Genomic DNA, 22,689 nt, shown 5'->3' with positions numbered 1-22,689 from the left:
TCATGTTGCATTACCCGCTAATATTGGATGTGAAGTCTACAAACACTTTCAAACGTTTCCGAGCCCAGGTATTCCTCAAGTGACAAAAACATACAAGCCCTGATGAAGGAAGACTATGTGAACCCCCGAAACGCGTTGGTTTGAGCATCTTGTTGACACTTTCCTCAGTGAGGACATAAAGAGATTTTATATATATATATATATCCACATTGATATACAGAGTAAAGTGTAATTGGACCTTACTTGGATCTTCTCTATATAATCCTTGTCTCTGTGGTTGAAGACTTGGTGAGCACCGTTTTGTAGGACTAAATTTAATCCCTCAGGGCTGCCGGCTGTCCCAAACACCCGGAACCCGTAGGCTCTGGCAATCTGGCACGCAGCTATCCCCACCTGTCAGATGAAAAAAAAAAAAACACAAGATGAGTCCAATATTTTTCTAAAGTTCAAATGCTGACGGCACAAAATAAATTCAGCCATATTGTTAGCTGAAACATCATTGCTTAAATCAGGGCTTGACAGAATGTGCTTTGAATCTAGGAGTCAGCTAAAAAAAATTAGGAGACATTTTTTTTATTTTTTTTTTAACTAATAAAGCTTTTTTTGCCATACGGCGCTGCACTTATTTAACTGTCAATTATGCAGGGATGCAACACTACACACAATGAAATTGATATCTATTTTCCCCCACAAATAGAGCTTTGGTGGTATTTTGGTCACTATAAAAAGAAAATAGACCCAAAATATTGAAGAAAAAAAATAAATAAAAATGTTTTTTTCTTTTTGCTATAAAACATCTCATAAAAATGTCTTCATACAATTTGCCCAAAATGTATTCTGCCATGTGTCTTTTTTTTTTTACTAAAAAGTATATATATATATATATATATATATATATATATATATATATATATATATATATATATATTTCTGGCGATTCTGGCCAAAATGAGAATCACCAATTTTTTTTGCTTAGAATAAAAATATCACAATTCTTTCACATTATACTAAAAAATTGGGCTAACCTTTACTTAGGTTTTTTTTTTTTTTTTTTTTTTTATTCATTAACTAATATGGCCAGGTGGGAGCTCTCTACTTCTGAGAGGACGTTCAGGAATGTCCTTCAGAAGGAGGGGGGAATCGCCCGCGCAGCGGCGCGATCCCGATGTGCTCGTGTCACCCGGACATGGTGCATCTTGGATCGGCAGGAGGGCTCTGTGATTGGCCCTCCTGATCACATTACGGCCGTGTCCAATCACGGCTGTCATGTGATGTAAACAGCCGGTTGCTAGGCAATCGGCTTCTCCTCTCCTCACACGGAAGTCGTCGCTGAGGAGAGGAGAGCAGATCGCTGCAGCCGGCTGGTGATCAGTGAGTATGAGCTGTTTTTACAGCTTTCTACTAACTGATCACCAGTCTAGTGTAAACACACAACACACCACACAGTATAAACACACATGTCCCCAAATAATAAAAAGACATGTCCCCAAATAAAAAATAAAAAAACATGTCCCCCACATATGTCCCACTAAAATGTTCCAATGATTATCTGCACACATATGTACATGATCATTTGCGTACATATGTCCGTGATCACACAAACCAATTATTATACACTTAACAGAATTTTTTTTACCAAAAACATGTAGCAGAATACATTTTGGCTTAAATTTATGACAAAATTTGATTTTATTGGATTTCTTTTAAAATAGAAAAAATAAAATATTGTTTTTTTTTTCCAAATTTTTTTGCAAAAAATAAAAAACGGAGTCGTGAATAAATACCACCAAATACCACCAAAATAAAGTTCTATTTGTGCGAACAAAATGATAAAAATTTCATTTGGGTACAGTGTAGCATGACCGCGCAATTGTCACTGAAAGTGCGAGAGCGATGAAAGCTGAAAATTGGGCTGGGAAGGAAGGGGTGGCGAAAGTGCCCTGTATTGTAGTGGTTAAAGTGTAATTTTTCCCCAAAAAAATTGCATTTGAACGGCTGCTGCGCAAATACAGTGCGACATAAAATATTGCAACAATCACCATTTTATTCTCCAGGGTCTCTAAAAAAAATAAAAAAAAATTATTTTAACTTGAAATCAACAAATGTCAGAAAAAGGTTTAGCGTTTAAGTGGTTAAACTTCCCTCATTTACACACCAAAAAGTGTATTCCTTTGATCTAAAAGGGCAAATAGTTACAATGTTTATACTTAAGTTCCACTGCTAAGGAATGTTGTAAATCTTGGCAGACTGCCTGCTTTTTGTTTTTTTTTATCTTTATTTTTTTCTCCTTTCTTTTGATGCAGAGCAGAGAGAATTATTTGCATCAAAAGAAATCGGAAAATACTTTGTCAAGATCACAGTAGGAAAAACAATCATAACGATTCATCGCGCACCTCTCATGTATATGTATGTATATATATATATATATATATATATATATATATATATATATATATATATATATATATATATATATATATATATATATATATATATATATATATATATATATATATATATACATACACACACACACACACACACACACACACACACACACACACACACACACACATACAGGAATTTTTTTTTTTAATACTATTAATGGCGGTGATCAGCGACTTCTAGCAGGAGAGCACTCTGACATCACCAGTGACACTAATACAGTGATCAGTGTAATAAAATGCACTGTCACTGTACTAATGACACTGGGTAGGAAGGGTTTAACATCTGGGCCAAGCAAAGTTCCTTGCAAAGGGAGGCAAAAAAAAAAAAAAAAAGGCACATCCCTTCTGTCACTCACTCCGATGATCGGCGGGTCCCAGCGATGAATCATAGCCCAGTACCCAGCGATCGGCATGTGAGGGAGACAGTAAGACCACAGCCAGTGAGGTAGCGCCCCCTACCCAGAAATGCCCAACCACAAATTGCTTACAGTAAAAATGACTACAAAAGCCTAGGACACAATTTCTAGTCGCCATGGTGACCTGGCTCCTGGGATTTGTCAAGCCCTGGCTGAAAGCAAAAGGCAGATTTTTTTTTTGTTTAAAAATAACAAACATGTTATACTTATCTGCTTCAGCAGACCAGATCCTCCTCTTTTCGGGCCCCCCACAGGCTCTCCTGGCCCCTCCCTCTTGCCTAGTGCCCCCATAGCAAGCAGCTTGCAATGGCGGCACCCACATGCTCGCTCCTGAGGTGCTGCTCTAAGTGTCCAGTTGCACACAGAGCGTGGCTTGGCTCCACCCCTGCTCTATCCTCACTGGCTGTGATTGAGAGTAGTGGAGGCCAATGGCTACTGCTGCTGTCGTGGCCAGTGAGGGGGGGGGGGTCTTGTGCACATCCCCGGATCGAGTCGAGGCTCAGCTAAGTAGTGGGGGGGGGGCTGCAGCAGAAGTTTTTTACCTTCAAGGTAAAAAACCTTGAGCCTTTACAAGCACTTTAACAATGTATACATGCTCTTCAGCAATGAAGTGCATATTATATATCAGACCATACGGTCATACAGCCAAACTTTTATAAAGTAGAACCAGTGCTGAAGCGCAGGGACCTTGTGATAGACTTCCCTGTGTCCCATTAAAGCACCTGTTTTGGCTGTTCATGGGGCCCGACTTTTGCCAAAGTCAAGATTAATCCCACCCCCTTCCCAACATTAATCCTCACCCCTTTAATTCAACTGTAACATTCCAGATCATCGATAGGCAGGAAAAGTTCAGACTTTGGCAATTTAAAAGGAAGAGGCCAAGCTTAATCTTGATGCAGGCAGGAACCGGGGGGGGGGGGGGGTTCTTACAGAAAACTGGGAACAATTTGAATAATTACATTTGTTTTCAAAAACCACACGCTCCCTTTATCCATTACTGCCTTATAAACCTTTTTGCCCATGAAGGGTTTACTTCACCCAATCCAGGATGGGTGCCTTGATCTTATTGTGTATGACTGCCATGAGATATATATTTCACTACTTACCCCTCCACTTGCGCCATGTACTAAGACCAGCTCTCCAGATTTTCCATGTGCTCTACAGGGGAGAAAACACGACAAGACACAATGAACAGATGACTTTAGAAACTACTATAAAAGTCAAAAAGTGTGACAGGTGAGCTCATCAGTCCGAAGCTTCTCCTCCACTGTCCAGTCACAGGCTGGGAATGAATACAAGACCCAATTGTATTGCCTAACGGCAAAAGGTGAAAAGTCAAGTCAGAGGTGGGCTACTGTCTGGCAGTGCTGTGTAAATCTCAGGATTGTATTGACAGATAAAACAGCTCTTGTATGCGTGTTTCTTTAGTGTATTTAGCTTTAAAGCGGAGTTCCACCCAAAAGCGGAATTTCCACTCATTTGTCTCTCCCCCCCCTCTGGTGCCACAATTGCCACCTTTCGGGGAGGGGGACAGGATACTTGTCTTAGACAGGTCCTGTTCTTACTTCCAGGAATCCCGGCCACGGCCCCGTGACATCATTGCGGGGCTCTCTCTCCTCCTCCTCCTCTCCAGGTGGCCGGGCCAGTAGGAGAGAGAAGTGGGGCCTTGCGCATGCGCAGTAGGGCCTGAAGCTGTAAGGCTACACTGTCGGGTACCCTTACCTGCAATGGTGGTGGCAGCACCCGACAGCTGATGCAAACATCAGCTGCAGTGCCAACATCGCTGGACTCGAGGACAGGCAAGTGTCCGATTGTTAAAAGTCAGCAGCTGCAGTATGTGTAGCTGCTGGCTTTTAATTTTTTTTGTGCCGGAACATCGCTTTAAATTAAAAGGGTTAGTTCACCTTTCAGAAAAAAACTAAAAAAGAAACAAACGCCCTATGACCCTACCTACCTGCCTATTTGCCATCTTCGTTGGTGCTGTGAACGGAGCTGCGCATGCGCAGCACAGTTTGCGATGCCAGGCCAGTCTCTGAGTGCCAGGATTACCAGCTGCTGCGCATGCACAGGATTGAGGTCATCCTACCCCGGCCAATGAAGAGGCTTGAAGACTGGCACTCAGAAGAAGATGCCAGTGTCGGCAAGGGACAATTGGACCTTTGCACTGACCCTTTAGTTCAGCTTTTAATGGTAATTGTGCCATTATTTGATATTAATCTTAAGCAGGATCCATTATATAAAAGATCAGAGGAAAAAAGAAAACAAAGTTAAATAAATAAATAATAATAATGGAGTAAGGCCAGGCTCACACTGCTGCGGGGCGAATTTAGCGCGATTTTGATCCGATTGCGTTGTGAATTTGCATTGCAAATACTTTATGTGCTCTTGCGATTCTACTGCAGTCTATGGAGCTGAATTCGCATCGCACACGGATCAAACTCGCACAGGACCTTTTTTCCCCCCGCAGGTTATATTCACAACGCATTGATGTGAACGGCACTAATGTTAATCTTTTAATTTAAATAACTTGCGAATTTGAAAAATCGCAACGGTTCAAATTCGCGATAAAATTTGCAGTAGTGTGAACCTAGCTTATAGGGAATGGACAGCAGAGAAAAAGTAAGAGAACTCAAAGGAAATAAAAAAACAAGCCATTTAATTGCTGGTACTCAGTCAAAAGAATATTCTCTGTCACTGATGTAAGCACCTAGATAAGAAAAACACAGACCACATAGTAAGTGCCCAAAGGCCGAGTGCGGACAGGTTTAAAGGGACAGGTTTGACTATTTTTAATTCCTATGCTGCTGTCATTAGTAAATAGATAAACTTGGTTATCATATTTACTGGTTTTAAAACTTTTTTTTACATTTCTTATAATTTGCTTCCTGGTTTCTTGCCTAGGCAGAGGATGTCCTACATCCCAGGAGTCTTCAGGAGGGGAGAAGGAGCTTTCTCAGCTAAGCACACCCTGCTGCCTGCATGCCTGAGCTAAGGGCAGATGGATTCCAGGAAGTAAATGCTACATGAATCATCTGCCCTTGCTCAAATGGCCACAGCTAGAAATGCTAGGGAGGGTGTTTTTGAAAATGATTTCTCTGCTTTAAGCATCAGGGACTCAAACCCTTGCTGAATAAATTAGACTGTGCTTTTAATGTACTTACTTCTGCAAGAGTGCTCTGTAGGCAGTGAAGTAGGGGACAGATATGGCGGCTCCTTGTTTAAAGTTGAGGTTTTCCGGGAGGTGGTAAACGGTGTATTCAGAGGCCAATGTGTATTCCGCATAACCGCCTGTAATGGTCGCCCTGGTAAACACACGGTCACCTTTCTGAAATAAGTGATATAAGAATACATTTGTTTTAATATAAGAATGTCTCAGATTTGCCATTTTTACCACTAACACTAATTTCTCTCTCCAGATTTAATTTGTATTCTGGGTGCAATGAAAAAAAAAGTGGTTGGAATTGGAACCGTGAAAGCTGTGCCCCAAAAAAGGCAAGCAGATGGCAAAGGGCAGTCATCAGGGCAAAGGACTGGCTTGGGATCTGTACTGCAACTGTGTATGGAGGCAGCCATATTTGTAGAGGGGCAGGGCTTTGTTTCCCCATGTCAGAGCTGCAAGCACAGATCCACAGTTTAAAAAGAAGCATATGCAGGGGGATCCTAGCACTGTAGGTCCTCAGGTACAACTTCCTCTCCAGCAAGGAGAATAATAAGAACAGTAAGAAACACAGTTATGTCTCTTTGAGGAAATGACCACTGGTAGAGAAGTAGGGCTTTGCTTCCTCATGTTAGAGCTGCTCCCTCATGACTGGTACCTTAATGACTGGTGGGAGTGATCAAAAAGCCAAAAAGGAGAGGAAGAAAATGCACATTTCCACAAAATGTAAAAAAAAGCAGAAGCAAGGAGATCCTTGTGCTGCGGGTTCTCAGGTACAGTTACCTCTCCAGCAAGGAGAACGGTGAGCAGCACATTATTGTTTCTCTTTGAAGAAGTGGCCAAATTGGAAGAGAAGCAGGGCTTTGCTTCCTCATGTTGGAGCTGCTCCCTCATAATTAGTAATTTGATTATTTGTGGGGGAATAATCAAGATGCAGCAAGAGGTGGAGGAATCAATTGCACAGAAAGAATGCAGCCAGCAGTAGGGTGGGAGTAATGATCAAAAAGCCAAAAAGAGAGGAAATAAAAAAAATAGATAAAAAACATTTCCCCAAACGAAAAAACAAAACAAAAAAACAAAAACAAAGCAGAAGCAAGGAGATCTTTGCACTGCGGGCCCTTAGGTACAGCTTCCTCTCCAGCAAGGAGAACAGTGAGAATCACAACAGTGACATCACCAAATCTCACTCCAAAAGGTGAGTCTAGCAGTCAGAGGCAGCAATGCCTAGATCAGGGGTCAGCAACCTTTTTCCAGGGACGGATTCAATGTATGTGAATGCATGGAGGGCCGCATTAATCTGCTAATAAATTAAGATAATAATAATGGCACTGTGGGCACCGATGACACTGACGGCACTGTTTTGGTAAGGACAAAACACTCACTCTGCTCCAATATCGCTCTCCTTCCTCACGCGGTCTCTGTGTGAGGAAGGAGAGCTGTCAATGAGAGATGATCTCATATGTTTACGTTTGAGATTATCTCTCATTGGACGAGGTGATCACGTGGTAAATGGCCGCTGTGAATGGCCATTTACCACGATCTGTGATTGGACAGTCATCACAGATTTTTCCCGATGCACACCCGTGTCTTTCGGCTATAGCATGGGCGCAAGGTTGTTAAAATGTCCGCAGGCCGGGTGCACGTGCACTGATGTGCAGGTTGCCAACTCATGGCCTAGATCAGGGCTCGACAAACCCCGGGCGCCAGATCGCATTGGCGACTAGAATTTGTGATCTGGCGCCTGGGGCAGCACAGCGGGGGTATCCTGTCTCCTTCCACCCCCCCCCCTGGCGTGATCGTGTCGGGCCGCGCCGCCGCCGGCCGGTAATTGAGGCCGCGGCTTTGAGGCCTTCTGTGGTCCTATGTTTAGTTCTGTAATCTGGCGCCATCTAGTGGTGGCTGTTGGTATGACAGCCAGCGATGCTAATGAAGCTTTCACTGCCCACCCATCTCACCTTTACTTAGAATAAAAAAATAAAAAAAAATGTGTGTGTGTGTGTGTGTGTGTGTGTGTGTGTGTGTGTGTGTGTGTGTGTGTATATATGTATATATATATATATATATATATATATATATATATATATATATATATACACATATATATATATATATATATATATATATATATATATATATATATATATATATATATATATATATACATATATACATATATACACACACACATATATATATATATATATATATATATATATATATATATATATATATATATATATGTGTTTAGGAGTTCTAACAACCTAGAGAATAAAATGGTGGTCGTTGCAATACTGTCTGTCACACCGTATTTGTGCAGCGGACTTACAAGCGCATTTTCGGGGAAAAAGTCTTATTTTTTTAATTAAATATAACAGTAAAGTTGGCCCAATTTTTTTATATTGTGAAAAATAATGTTACACCGAATAAATTGATACCCAACATGTCACGCTTCAAAATTGCGTCCGCTCATGGAATGGCGACAAACTTTTAGCCTTTAAAATCTCCATAGGCGACGTTTAAAAAATTCTACAGGTTGCACGTTTTGGGTTACAGAGGAGGTCTAGGGCTAGAATTATTGCTCTCGCTCTACCGAACGCAGCGATACCTCATGTGTGGTTTGAACACCGCTTTCCTATGCGGGCGCTACTCACGTATGCGTTCGCTTCTGCACGCAAGCTTGGCAGGACAGGGCGCATTTAAAACATTTTTTTTTTCTTATTTTAACTTTTTATTTTTTCACGGTGCTTTTAAAAAAAAAAAATTGTCACTTTTATTCCTATTACAAGGAATGTAAAAATCCCTTGTAATTGAAAAAAACAGGACAGGTCCTCTTAAATATATGAGATCTGGGGTCAGAGAGACCTCAGATCTCAAATTTACACTAAAATGCAATAAAAAAAAAAAAAAAAATTGTCATTTGAAAAAAAAAAAATAAAAAAAAAAAATGTCCTTCTAAGAGCTATGGGCAATGACATTGAGACAGGTGGGGGGGCCGCACTATCCTCCCCTCACTCGTCTCCATGTCAGGCCAGGGACAGGTCTGGATTGCCGTTACCGACCTGGCTCCTAACTTTTTTAGCTGGCTCCTAGATTCCAAGCAAATTTGTCAAGCCCTGGCCTAGATAATCTCGCACTGCAAATATATAACTATACACCTGAAGGCACAGGAAGTACACTGATATATTTCAAAAGGAATTAGTGTAAGCAAACCCCCCTATCATTTTCAGACAAGCTATATAGTTATATAGTAGGTGAGGTTGAAAAAAGACACAAGTCCAACCTATGTGTGTATATATATTATATGTCAGTATTACATTGTATATCCCTGTATGTTGCGGTCGTTGCAGGTGCTTATCTAATAGTTTCTGCAAATGATCAATGCTCCCCGCTGAGGCCACCGCCTGTGGAAGGGAATTCCACCTCCTTTCTTCTAAGTTTAATGAGTGGCCATGAGTCTTGGTAAACTCCCTTCTGCGAAAAGGTTTTATCCCTATTGTGGGGTCACCAGTATGGTCTTTGTATATTGAAATCATATGCTCGCAACCTTTCCTCATAACAAATATCCTCCAGAACCTTTATTAGCTTAGTTGCCCTTCTTTGTACTCGCTCCATTTCCAGTACATCCTTCCTGAGGACTGGTGCCCAGAACTGGACAGCATACGCCAGGTGCAGCCAGACCAGAGTCTTGTAGAGCAGGAGAATTATTGCTTTATCTCTGAAGTCAAGCCCCTTTTAAATACATGCCATTATCCAGTTTGCTTTTTTAGCAGAAGCTTGGCATTGCATGCCATTGCTGAGCCTATCATCTACTAGGACCTCCAGGTTCTTTTCCATCCTAGATTCCCCCAGAGGTTCTCCCCCCAGTGTATAGATTGCATTTAATATATCATTTGTTCAGATCTTCTTGCAAGGTTTCTACATCCCTCTGAGAAGTTATTGCCCTGCTTAGCTTAGTATTGAACTGTTTACCCCATCCTCCATCCTACAGAACCTGGGGGTCCCCACTACCCACCTCTGACCATTCTGAGTACTCCCCCATTTATCACTACCCACTGAACTCGCCCTTGTAGCCAGTTTTCAATCCATGTTCTCACCCTATGGTCCATGCCAAGGAACCTTATTTTGTACAGTAAATGTTTATGGGGAACTGTGTCAAATGCTTTTGTAAAATCCAGATACACCACGTCTACGGGCCTTCCTTTATCTAGATGGCAGCTCACCTCCTCATAGAAGGTTAATAGATTGGTTTGGCACGAACGATTCTTCATGAATCCATGCTGATTACTGCTAATGATACCGTTCTCCTTACTAAAATCATGTATATAGTCCCTTATCATCCCCTCCAAGGGTTTACATACTATTGAGGTTACTTGTCTGTAATTCCCAGGGATGTATTTTGGGCCCCTTTTTAAATATTGGTGCTACATTGGCTTTTCTCCAATCAGCTGGTACCATTCCAGTCAGTAGACTGTCATTAAAAATTAGGAACAATGGTCTGGCAATTACTTGACTGAGTTCCATAAGTACCCTCGGGTGCAAGCCATCCGGTCCTGGTGATTTATTAATATTAAGTTTCCCAACTCTAATTTTAATTCTGTCCTCTGTTAACCATGGAGGTGCTTCCTGTGATGTGTCATGAGAATAAAGACTGCAGTTTTGGTTACTGAAGCCCTCTGATTCCCTTGAGAAGAATGAATTCAAAACTTTCGCCATCTCCCCATCCATATACTGCATTTTTTTTTTTTAAACAAGGTACATACTGCATTATTTTTTGATAAAGCACAGACACAGGGTCACTTTACAGTAATAAACAGAGGATGATGTGAAAAATAAACAAACAGTCATTTAAACAGCAGGACAGTAGGGGGCGGCGTGGACACGGAACTGACAGACAGAGAGGGGAGGGGGGAGAAGAGCACACAGGAGACAGAGAGCAGGGCTGTGGATGACGGAGGCACGTATGCTGACAATGGTGTTGGGGCTCAGCAGCCATGACATACCGTGGTCAGCTTACAAAAAAGGAGGGTAGAAACTGGCAGAATCAGGTATTTCAGGTGACACAGGGGCCCAAATGACACAGCACAAACACTGTGCTGTATAACATGCTTTAAAAGGGACAGGATAATTTTTTTTTTTTTGGTTAACAAACCCGTTATTATATTAAAAAGGAGACTTTTTTTAGGGCATAACTCTTACCTTAAATAACTTTACACTTGTTCCTACTTCTTCCACTATCCCAGAAACGTCTGAGCCTGGGGTGTACGGCAAATCTGGCTTCCGAGCGTAAGCACCAGCCCTGATATAAGTCTCCACTGGATTTATCCCACAGGCATGAACTCGGATTAGAATCTGCAAAGAATAGGCAACAACAGTAAAAATAAAAGAAAAATAAAAAATGTTTCAAGCATTAGCAAAAGAATTCCTGTTTTTTTTTTGAAAGCTGAAAATTTTTTTTACCTTTTTTGGTAACCTTTAGTTAGTTTATAGTTTAGTATAGATGCTTAGAATAAAGCAGAGCTTTAGCCCTTGTTCACACTTCCACGACCTTGAATCCAACGTCCCTGCGTTACTTCATCACGGCTTGCATACAACTTCTTTCACAGAAGTCAATGCAAATGGTGCTGAAGTTACACCAAAGTAGTGCAGGTAAAACTTTTTCCAAGTTGGAGCAACTTGAGTCGCACCGATTAGAACAGTTACATTGCCGTTAATGGGATGCGACTTAGAACTCTCAAGTCACATGACAATTTGTGGCAGTGTGAACTCCAACCAGCTAAATACACACAGGTGAGGCACACAAATGGTAGAAGTGCTTTACCTATAAATGATGTGTTATTCTGTCCAGACAGTCTTGTGATCCAGACAGCACTGGCAGATCCTTGACCTCCACTTCAGCAGCTTCACAACTTGGTCCACAACAGACACCAAGGCTGCTGATTGGACGACAAAGGAGCAGAAGCACACTCATAAGTTGTTTTTTCTACCATTTACACATGTGCTTTACACATGTGTTCTTCATACTGGCTCTCATGTTTCCAGACTGAGTGCTGCTGTACAGTGGATCATAAGAGGCCAATTCAAAACACTAGCTAAAATAAAAATAAAATAAAAAATAAAGTGTCCATGTTTATTGCTGGATGCACAGCAATAAAGGCTGGATGAGGGTTTTAAGCCCTTACACACACACACACAAAATATATAGAGAGTTTCACCCTGAGCTTAGTCATAGAATTTTGGCGAAATGCGTCAGTACCAGGGACGCAGGCAGGAAGTGCTTTCAAGCTGTATATCAACCACTCGAATCCCAAGGCCTTTGACACATTTATTTACATGTAATAATCAGTATTTTTTGCTAGAAAAAGGGGGAAAACAATGCAGCTTAAATCTGTGGCATAAAAACGGGGAAAAGCAGGATTACTTGTGGAGGAAAAAGCAAAGAACCCCCCCCCCCCCCCCCCGAACTGCTTATGGTAAGAAAACTAGGAGGATTGAACAATAAGCTGTATTGAGAACTGTGCAACGTGGAGTGATTTAATTGCAAATAATATACCAACAGCGGGTGCACAGTCAGGAACCTGAAGTTTGGACCCAGGAAGAAACAGTTTAAAGTGCTGGTGTTTTTATTTCATCCTTTCTGCGTTTTGTTGGCTGTCTCTCTCCTCGCCAGTGTTCTGCATGGACAACCAGTTTGGTTGATTAAAGGACATTAACACTCCACTAATAAGTAATGTTTAAAATGGCCGGCACGTAAAGTTATATATTCACTACACTTAAAAAAAGCGCTGTGCTGAGGATTGTGCAATGTAGAGTGATTTACTCGTTTGCAGACAATATATTAACAGCAGGCCGCATTGTAGCAGCGTTTAAGTGGATATAAAAGTGTAATAGCCCAGGACATAAAGGGTGGTGTATTGAGTACCGAGTAGTGACAGCAGGAGATATACCCCGAGAAAACAGTGGAATATCTATACGTATGAATATATGCTGGTGGAGAGGACTGTAGGAGTGGATCCCCAAAGTCTTTATTATACGTCTCCTTGGGAAGATATTTGGTAGGATTAGCTCCGCCACTTTCGCCCCGCCCTCTTTACTCCCAAAATCAAAAGGGGGAACCCTGGGGAAGAGAAAAATAAAAAAAGACACTATGAGGGGAAGAAACCCCATAATGAATGACCCGAAAGCCTCGAGGGAGAGTTTAAACACAAGCACAATTCAGAAATATCTGAAGGAAACAAGTCAAAAAAGCCCCGGCCTAGAGAGAAACCAAAAAAGGGATGAGAGAGAGGAAGAAAGATACGGGAAAACCTGACAGGGCACGGGGAGACACCTCCGGCGAGGAGACGGACTCAGACCTGGAGAGCAGAAGGAGGGAGTTAAGGGTTTCCTCTCAAATACCAACAAAATGTGAAATGCAAGACATGTTTTCGAAATTAGAAAACACTATTAAAGCCGAGATCTTAACAGTAAGGACGGACTTGGGGCATTTATTGAGGCGAGTAGAGGAAGTAGAGGAGCAAACAGGAAGACAGGCCAAGGAAATATCGGATTTAAAAATGCAAGCAAAGAAAATGCAGGAGGCACACAGGGAGATCATTTATAAGATGGAGGAACAGGAGAATCAAAACCGACGTCAAAACCTGAGGATCAGATCTTTACCAGAACAACAGGGAGAAGACTTAAGTGTGAAAATGGGAAAGATATTTAACCCCATATTGGGAAGAGAAGAAGGTGCAGAGTTAAAAATAGATCGGGTGCACAGAGTGAGGAAACCTCCAGGGTTAAATGAAGAGGTACCGAGAGATGTGATTATAAAATTCCATCTCTACGAAGATAAAGTTAAGATCTGGAGTAAACTCAGAGGACTACCATCAGTTCAACATGAAGGGGAAACGTTACAGGTTTTCATGGACCTATCTTCAGGAACTTTGGCGCGGAGAAAAAGATTCAAAACCTCTATTGGAACAAATGAGACGAGCAAATATAAGATATAGCTGGGGTTACCCGGCAGCACTCGTGGTTCAGAAGGAGGGAAGATCTATTAGGCTTAAGTTCTTAGATGAACTGGAGGACTTCTGCAATAAAATAGGAATTTCAACCTCCATGATTCCTTTAGATCCATGGGAAATGTAATTACACTGGTAAAGGAAAAGGGGGGAGTGTATGAAGCTTATTCTATGTTTTGGTGTCTTCTTCATTGAGGGAGGGGGGGAGTGGAGGGGGGAGGAGGGTGGAGGAGGGGATGGACTGATGAAGAGATTAGGGGGGATTGGGCTCTATCACTCTTTGTCTGCAGAGGGTATTCCTGCTCCCTGGGGGGGAAGGGGAGTGGGGGGCTCAGAAGGGGGACGCCGCAGTTAGGGTCAAACCCCGGGAGAAAGGGCTTGCAGAAGGAGTAGATCTCACAATGCAAAGCAAAGGCCAGGAATGGGCCGGAAGGTGGGAGAGGGAGAGGGGGGAATTAGGAAGAAAAAAGTGGAAAATGTATTCCTGGCAGTGGAAAAAAAAAAAAAAAGAGAAGAGGGGGTTCAGACGAGTTTTAAAAGGTGCAGATTAAACTTCCCTTCGAGTAGCCTCGGATGACAGAGATAAGGTTTGTGTCATATAACGTAAAGGGTTTAAATTCCCTCGATAAGAGATATAAACTCTTAAAGGAATTACAGCAATATAAAGCAGAAGTGGTGTTTCTTCAAGAGACCCACTTAACACAAGACACGAATGTTAAACTGTACTCCGATAACTACCCAAATTGGTTCTACGGAGACTCGCCAATAAGGAGGGCCAAGGGAGTGGCAATTGGGTTCGAGAAAGGTATAAAATTCAAGGTGATCCACAGGTTGACCGACCCGGAGGGTAGATACTTGTTCCTGAAAGGGAACCTTGGGAATAAGATGTTTACCTTAGCAAATGTGTATAGTCCAAATAAAAATCCAATAAGATACTTGAAACAAATTTTGAGGAGACTTAGGGATTTTAAAGCAGGAGATGTAATACTGGCAGGAGACCTTCATTTTTGTATGGATCCAGTATACGATAGTACGTCTCGTGCCAAGGAGACGAGGGGGAAGTGTCTGAAAACAATTAAACTCAGACTAAGACAAAGTCAATTGACAGATGTATGGAGGATACAACATGAAAAAATAAAAGATTACACTTTCTTCTCCCCAGTGCACGGGACGTACTCTAGATTGGACTATATGATGGTCGAACATAGATTGTTGGAGACCGTATTGGAAACAAAGATAGGAATAGTATTCCTGTCAGATCACTCCCCGGTGATAATGAAGATGAGGATACCTGGAATACAGAGGCACCCATTCACCTGGCGGCTAAATGAGGACCTTTTACAGGATAAAAAAATTGCGGAAATACAGAAAGAAATAGAATTTTATTTTTTGACGAACGACACAGGTGAGGTGACGGGCGTCTCCCTATGGGAGGGTCATAAAGCATATGTTAGAGGTATCCTCATCTCCATTGGGGCAAGAAAAAAAAAAGGGAAAAAGCAGAGGAAAGGGAGAAATTGGTGAGGGAGGTCTACAGGTTGGAGCAGGAGCATAAGAAACAAAGGGGCCGACAACAAGACCTCTTTCATCAATTGATCAACAAGAGGGAGGAGCCTAAAGACATCTACGACCGGGAAGTAAGAAGGACACTAGAGGGGAGAGCTAGAGAGAAACATTTTGGGGAAAATAAAATAGGAAAATATTTAGTGAGACAGGTGAAAAGTAAGAGAGAGGTCAATTTCATTGACAAAATCCAGGATAAGAATGGGAAAATGGTCCACACTTCCAGGGAAATAGCGGAAGTATTTAAACAATATTATGAAGTTCTGTATAACGTAGGACAGAAAGGGGAACAAGGTAAAGGGAAAAAGGAGAAAATTAAATAATTTTTGTACAAGGCTAAATTACCACGATTACCAGTCTGTGATGGGCAGAACATGGATAGACCCATCACAGAAGAGGAAATTTATAATGCTTTAAAAGAAACGGCCTCAGGTAAAAGCCCGGGCCCTGATGGGTTCATGATCTCCTATTATAAAAAATACAAGGAAATTTTAGTTCCTCAATTCTGTAAACATATAAATGGTCTAGGCACAAAATATGGAACGGGAGGAGATGCCCTGCAAGCCGCTATAACGTTGATTCCGAAGGAGGGCAAAGACCATACGCTCTGCTCTAATTATAGGCCGATAGCCTTATTGAACACAGATATAAAGTTATATGCCAAAGTATTGGCGGCTAGATTAAAAGAAAAAAATGACAGAACTGGTACATCCGGACCAAGTCGGATTTATACCCGAGAGAGAGAGTAGGGACAACGAGGTAGGGGCACTGCTCCTTATCCAGGCTTTAAAAAACAATGGGTCCCCAGGTCTATTCCTGTCAATGGATGCTGAGAAAGCCTTTGACAGGGTAGACTGGGGACTCACGTTAGAAACCCTAGAAGTGATGGGGGTGGGCCCGAGGATGATCCATTGGATTAAAGTTTTATATAATAGCCCACAGGCGGCGGTAAAGGTTAACGGAGAAACATCTACACAGCTTCAAATGGGAAATGGCACTAGGTAGGGGTGCCCACTATCGCCCCTGCTGTTTGCGATTTCTCTTGAACCCTTACTGGCCTCGATCCGAAACAATCCAGATATAAAAGGGATTAGGGTGGGAGAGGAGGAGCACAAACTCGCAGCATATGCAGACGATGTGCTCTTCTTCATCACAAACCCAAGAATAACGATTCCGAACTTGCTAAGGACACTAGAAACGTTTGGCAAAATATCAAATTTGAAGATTAACCTTGGTAAGTCCGAAGTCTTAAACATTAACATTAGTAATCAGTAAACAGAGAGACTACGAGCAGAATTTCATTTTCCCTGGCGCAAAGAGATTAAATACCTGGGAATTTTCCTCTCAAATACTACCAGGAGAATATATATGAAAAACTATATCCCATTATTAGAGGAAATAAAGAGAGAAATTAAAAAAAATCTCATTCAACCCTCTCTCGTGGTTAGGACGGATAAACGTGGTTAAAATGATTCTGGTCCCGAAGATCATATATAAGTTCCAAATGATGCCTATCCCACTCCCTGCGGCCTTCTTTGAAATATTAAGGAAACTAATTTCGAAGTTTATATGGCAACATAAAAAGCAGAGGATTGCATTTGTGATATTAAGGAGGGGGAAAAAACAAGGGGGACTTGCGGTCCCGGACTTGAAAAGATACTATAACGCAGTGGTTCTTTCACGGGTGGTAGAGTGGGCGAAAGAATTAAATGACAAGAGATGGGTCAGCCTAGAAAATACACTATGTCAAGCACAATTAGGGAGAGTAATATGGAACCCGCCACAATATAGGACAGTGGGACCTAACACACATGAAATAACACGACACGTATTCAAAATTTGGGATCGAACACATACACAAAATAAATGGGGGTATAATTCACCCTTGATTTTTTTTAAAGAAAATGAATATTTACCACCGGGAAAACAAGAAGTAGGGGGGAACTGGATTAAAAAAAATAATGCACAATTAAAAGATATACTTGTAAAAGATAAATTAAGCACCTTTCAAGCACTAAGGGAGGATATTGATGAGGACTGATGCTTGGCGGTTCCTCCAGCTACGTCAGTTTGTAGCAAAATTGCCCCAACCAATACGAGGCGAAGAAGCACTAAGGCCCTTTGAACGGCTCTGTCAGAGAGTAAAATCAAAAAATAATATAGGTATAATTTACAAAATACTTTCAGAGGGGGACGAGCTGGAGGACCCGGCATTTATCAAAAAATGGGAAAATGACCTGGGGGTCACAATGTAGCACTCAAATTAGAAAGAAAATATTTAAATTAGTACACTGGGGGGGGGGGAATAAATTGATAGAGACGAATTATAAGTGTTTAGCAAGGTGGTATGCCACCCCTGACAGACTGAGCAAGTTCGGAACTGAACAATCCTCGGAATGCTGGCGGGGCTGTAAGAAAATTGGTAATATGGGTCATATATGGTGGGACTGTCCTATTATTAAAGATTATTGGAGGAGGATTATTGACATAATAAAAGTAGTAACAAAAAAAAGTAGTAAGAGAAGATCCTTGGATCATCTTATTCCATGGGACAGATGAGTCAATAAAACAATATAGATCCACGGTAATCCCCATATTACTCGATACCGCAAAAAGCTTAATCCCGAAAAAATGGCGAGAGAAGGAGAGCCCCAAAATACAGGATTGGATCGCCCGAGTAAATCAAATACAACATTTGGAATGTTATGAGGAAGGGGGAGATGACTCAACAGCAAAAGAGGTGGGGTTGGGGAAATGGGAACCCTGGGAAAAATGTAAAAAATCATGGCGATATGTGGAAGAAATAACTCAATAGCACTAAGGATAAGTAACCCCTGAGCTACAAAGACGAAATAATTATGAACCCCTAGAGAAACAGGCCAGGAAGGGGAGGGGGGTGGGGTGGGAGAAGATGGAAGGGTATTTAAGGTTTAGATGGTATATGTATAAATTAAGAAAGTTTTAAGAAATGTCCATAAATGGATGGAATGTATTTTTGATTATTGTTATATTGATGGAAAAATAAAGATTATAAAAAAAAAAAAAAAGAACAGTTCCATTGCCGTTAATGGGATGCGATTTAGAACTCTCAAGTCACATGACAATTTGTGGCAGTGTGAACTCCAACCAGCTAAATACACACAGGTGAGGCACACAAATGGTAGAAGTGCTTTACCTATAAATGATGTGTTATTCTGTCCAGACAGTCTTGTGATCCAGACAGCACTGGCAGATCCTTGACCTCCACTTCAGCAGCTTCACAACTTGGTCCACAACAGACACCAAGGCTGCTGATTGGACAACAAAGGAGCAGAAGCACACTCATAAGTTGTTTTTTCTACCATTTACACATGTGCTTTACACATGTGTTCTTCATTCTGGCTCTCGTGTTTCCAGACTGAGTGCTGCTGTACAGTGGATCATAAGAGGCCAATTCAAAACACTAGCTAAAATAATAATAAAATAAAGAATAAAGTGTCCATGTTTATTGCTGGATGCACAGCAATAAAGGCTGGATGAGGGTTTTAAGCCCTTACACACACACAAAATATATAGAGAGTTTCACCCTGAGCTTAGTCATAGAATTTTGGCGAAATGCGTCAGTACCAGGGATGCAGGCAGGAAGTGCTTTCAAGCTGTATATTAACCACTCGAATCCCAAGGCCTTTGACACATTTATTTACATGTAATAATCAGTATTTTTTGCTAGAAAATTAGTTAGAACTCCCAAACATTAGATTTTTTTTTTATTTTTATTTTTTTTTAAGCAGAGGCCCTAGAGAATAAAATTGTGCATTTTACAACTTTTTATGTCACACGGTATTTGCACAATGTTTTTTGAAATAAAAATTTGCGGAAATACCACTTTAGATTTACAGAGGATGTCTGGTGCTAGAATTACTGCCCATGATCTGACATTCGTGGTGATACCTCACATGTGTGGGACGATCGCTGTTTGCGTACGTGTGTTCGCTTTTGTGTGTGACCACGGAAGGGGTGGGGGGGGGGCGCACTTCAATTTTTTTTTTATTTATTCATTTTTTCACTGTTGCTTTACTTTTTTTTTTTTTATCACTTTTATTGCTGTCACAAGGAATGTAAAAGTACCTTGTGACAGCAATAGGCAGTGACAGGTACTCTTTATAGAGTGATCAAATCCCTCCTCTGACCTTATAAGCATTCAAAACACCAAGATTGATAAAATCAAATGCTTCCAATTTTTAAAAATGGCGCCCGGACGTGATGTGACGTCATCATTGCACTGAGATTGTACAGACAAGGTGCGTGTACCTGATCCTCGCTTGGTGATGGTACAGCGACATCCGTTAGGAGTTTTAGTACTTCTGGCTTCCCGAATTCATGCACCCGAATAGCGCGCATTAGTCTCCCCACTGACGCCATGCTGGGCTCTCTCTGAAACACAAAAATAAAGAATGTAACACTTTAAGTAGTTATGAAACATTTTGTTTTTTTCCTTTCAGGATAAAGCTTTTACATAAATGAGTAAGCATTGACTATTGTAAGCACTCCGGTCAGTACCTGTCGCGTGGAGCGATCGGAGCTCCTCTCTATACCTGGCACGATCGGTGCTCCTCTCTATACCAGTCGTGAGGAACGATCGGTGCTCCTCTCTATACCTGGTTTGTAGATGGAGTTTTCGAAGCTACTCTCTATACCTGTCGTGAGGAACGATCGGAGATCCACTCTATACCCGTCGTGAGGAACGATCGGAGCTCCTCTCTATACCCGTCGTGAGGAACGATCGGTGCTCCTCTCTATACCCGTCGTGAGGAACGATCGGAGCCTCTCTCTCTACCCGTCGTGAGGAACGATCGGAGCCTCTCTCTCTACCCGTCGTGAGGAACGATCGGAGCCTCTCTCTCTCTCTACCCGTCGTGAGGAACGATCGGAGTCTCTCTCTACCCGTCGTGAGGAACGATCGGAGCCTCTCTCTACCCGTCGTGAGGAACGATCGGAGCCTCTCTCTACCCGTCGTGAGGAACGATCGGAGCCTCTCTCTCTACCCGTCGTGAGGAACGATCGGAGCTCCTCTCTATACCCGTCGTGAGGAACGATCGGAGCTCCTCTCTATACCCGTCGCGTGGAACGATCGGAGCTCCTCTCTATACCCGTCGCGTGGAACGATCGGAGCTCCTCTCTATACCTGGCGCGTGGAACGATCAGAGCTCCTCTCTATACCTGGCGCGTGGAACGATCAGAGCTCCTCTCTATACCTGGCGCGTGGAACGATCAGAGCTCCTCTCTATACCTGGCGCGTGGAACGATCGGAGCTCCTCTCTATACCTGGTTTGTAGATGGAATTTTCGTAGCTCCTCTAACCTGGTATGTGGAATGATCAGCATTTAGTACATATGACCTTTGTTCTGCCCCTGGGACGCCCACTTCTACCCACCTCCTCCATGAGTTGGGTAAACTCGCTGACCCGATACACTGAACACACCGCACTCACCTCCATGGTGTTAATAATTGCAGAAAAACCTCTAAAGCGGTAAAACGTCTCAATAAACACCAGAAATGTAGAACTGTAATGCACGCTTGTGGGGATTTAAATGCTTAATATAATTATAAAGTATAATAAATAATAATAAAACAGAACAGAATACATTTAGGAGTCAGGATCTGCAGTGACTCCACAACCTGCACAGGCTGGGCAGCCATGCTGAGACTTGTAGTTCTATAACAGCTGGAATGACAGCTGCCCTCTCCAGTAACGTCTGTAGAACATTCTGCTCAGAGATCTTCTATATACAGAGAACACACAGATCTCTTCTCTCTTACCTCCAGACTCAGCACTGATCGATCCCAGCAGAAGCACTCACTGGTCTGTTCACCTTTCAGCAGCAGTAGTACACTGGGGGAGAGGGGGTGTGTCAGTGCGTGGCGAGCACAGCAGCCGCCATCTTTATTATGGGCAAACGTAAGGGACTATTTTGTAGTTCAAATTTGTGTTAGGATACCGCAGCCGGGAGATAAAATATATTCTAGATCTAGAGCATACTGGCACTTGTAGTTACTCCTCAACTGTAAGGCCGCTTTAGGAGTATCACTGGGCTTGCCAGAAGTAAATATGGCGGCTGGTTAGTAAACTGAAGGGAGGATGTTTGTCCCTTTTCTTCCGCCGTAGAAAACATGGCGGTGTCCTGACAGCGTGCAGAGTAAATAGAGGAGTCTTCAGCCCGTACACGGGGGATAGTGAGGAGGGGAGTCAGAGGTGCCGTGTATAGCAAAGTGGCGGGGAGAAGAGCGTCCATTATGGATCATAGAGCAGCTGAAGGACACACCTCAGAAATATATTCTGTTTTTCCATATTAAACTCCTCTACAGGCTGGAGACTTAGAGATCCTCTAATCTGCTGATCTGTCAGACCCATAGAGATCCTACAACCTGAGGAACCTCCAGACCCTGACCATTACCTTACCCTGGTGACCTCCAGACCTAAAGACTCTTCTTCCGGTGACACCGCAGACCCACAGACCTCTCCACACCCCCCGGCGACCCCACAGACCTCTCCACACCCCCCGGCGACCCCACAGACCTCTCCACACCCCCCGGCGACCCCACAGACCTCTCCACACCCCCCGGCGACCCCACAGACCTCTCCACACCCCCTGGCGACCCCACAGACCTCTCCACACCCCCTGGCGACCCCACAGACCTCTCCACACCCCCCGGTGACCCCACAGACCTATCCACACCCCCCAGTGACCCCAGCAGATACAGAGATCCACTACTCTACTGATCTGCTATCTGCTAAATCAGGGGACCCTACAACCCAGGAAAGCTGAAACAAAGACCCAGAGATCCTACAACCTAAGGAACCCAAAAGCGGAGACCCCTTGACCTTTCTCTGGTGACCCAGGGATCCGCTACTCTACTGAGCTACAAGATCCAGAGATCCTACAACCTTGAAAAACCAAAACGGAGACCCCTTGACCTTATCCTGGTAACCTACAGACCCAGATATCCCCTGCTCTGCTTGACTGTCAGAGCCATAGAGATCCTACAACCTGTTGAACCTCCAGACTCAGATCCTTACCACACCCTGGTGACCTGCAGACCTAAAGACCCAGAGACCACCCCCA

General features: G+C 42.6%; 1 protein-coding gene across 3 annotated transcripts in view; it reads right to left on the bottom strand.

The window, feature by feature from the left end:
- The window catches only part of CRYZ (crystallin zeta), a 35,057-nt gene extending 13,536 nt beyond the window's left edge, over positions 1 to 21,521 (bottom strand). Inside the window, exons 1-6 of one of the 3 annotated variants that reach the window (XM_077450441.1) lie at positions 21,386 to 21,521; positions 19,877 to 19,999; positions 11,217 to 11,369; positions 6,025 to 6,188; positions 3,970 to 4,021; positions 244 to 393 (exon numbers count right to left, since the gene is read on the bottom strand). In XM_077450441.1, coding sequence (XP_077306567.1) covers positions 244 to 393; positions 3,970 to 4,021; positions 6,025 to 6,188; positions 11,217 to 11,369; positions 19,877 to 19,987 — 630 coding nt within the window. In that variant the 5' untranslated portion in view covers positions 19,988 to 19,999; positions 21,386 to 21,521. Of the gene's footprint in view, positions 1 to 243; positions 394 to 3,969; positions 4,022 to 6,024; positions 6,189 to 11,216; positions 11,370 to 19,876; positions 20,000 to 20,855; positions 20,933 to 21,385 lie in introns of those variants that run through there. The other 2 variants (XM_077450442.1, XM_077450443.1) reach the window with 2 other exon arrangements.
- Positions 21,522 to 22,689: the final 1,168 nt, after the last annotated feature.

Source organism: Lithobates pipiens, unplaced genomic scaffold, assembly GCF_037356315.1.
Source record: "Lithobates pipiens isolate NorthernLeopardFrog02 unplaced genomic scaffold, aLitPip1_a1.2 Scaffold_23, whole genome shotgun sequence".
Classification (NCBI taxonomy): Eukaryota; Metazoa; Chordata; class Amphibia; order Anura; family Ranidae; genus Lithobates; species Lithobates pipiens.
The sequence above is the reverse complement of the archived record's forward strand: the minus strand, read 5'-3'. Positions and strand labels throughout refer to the sequence as shown.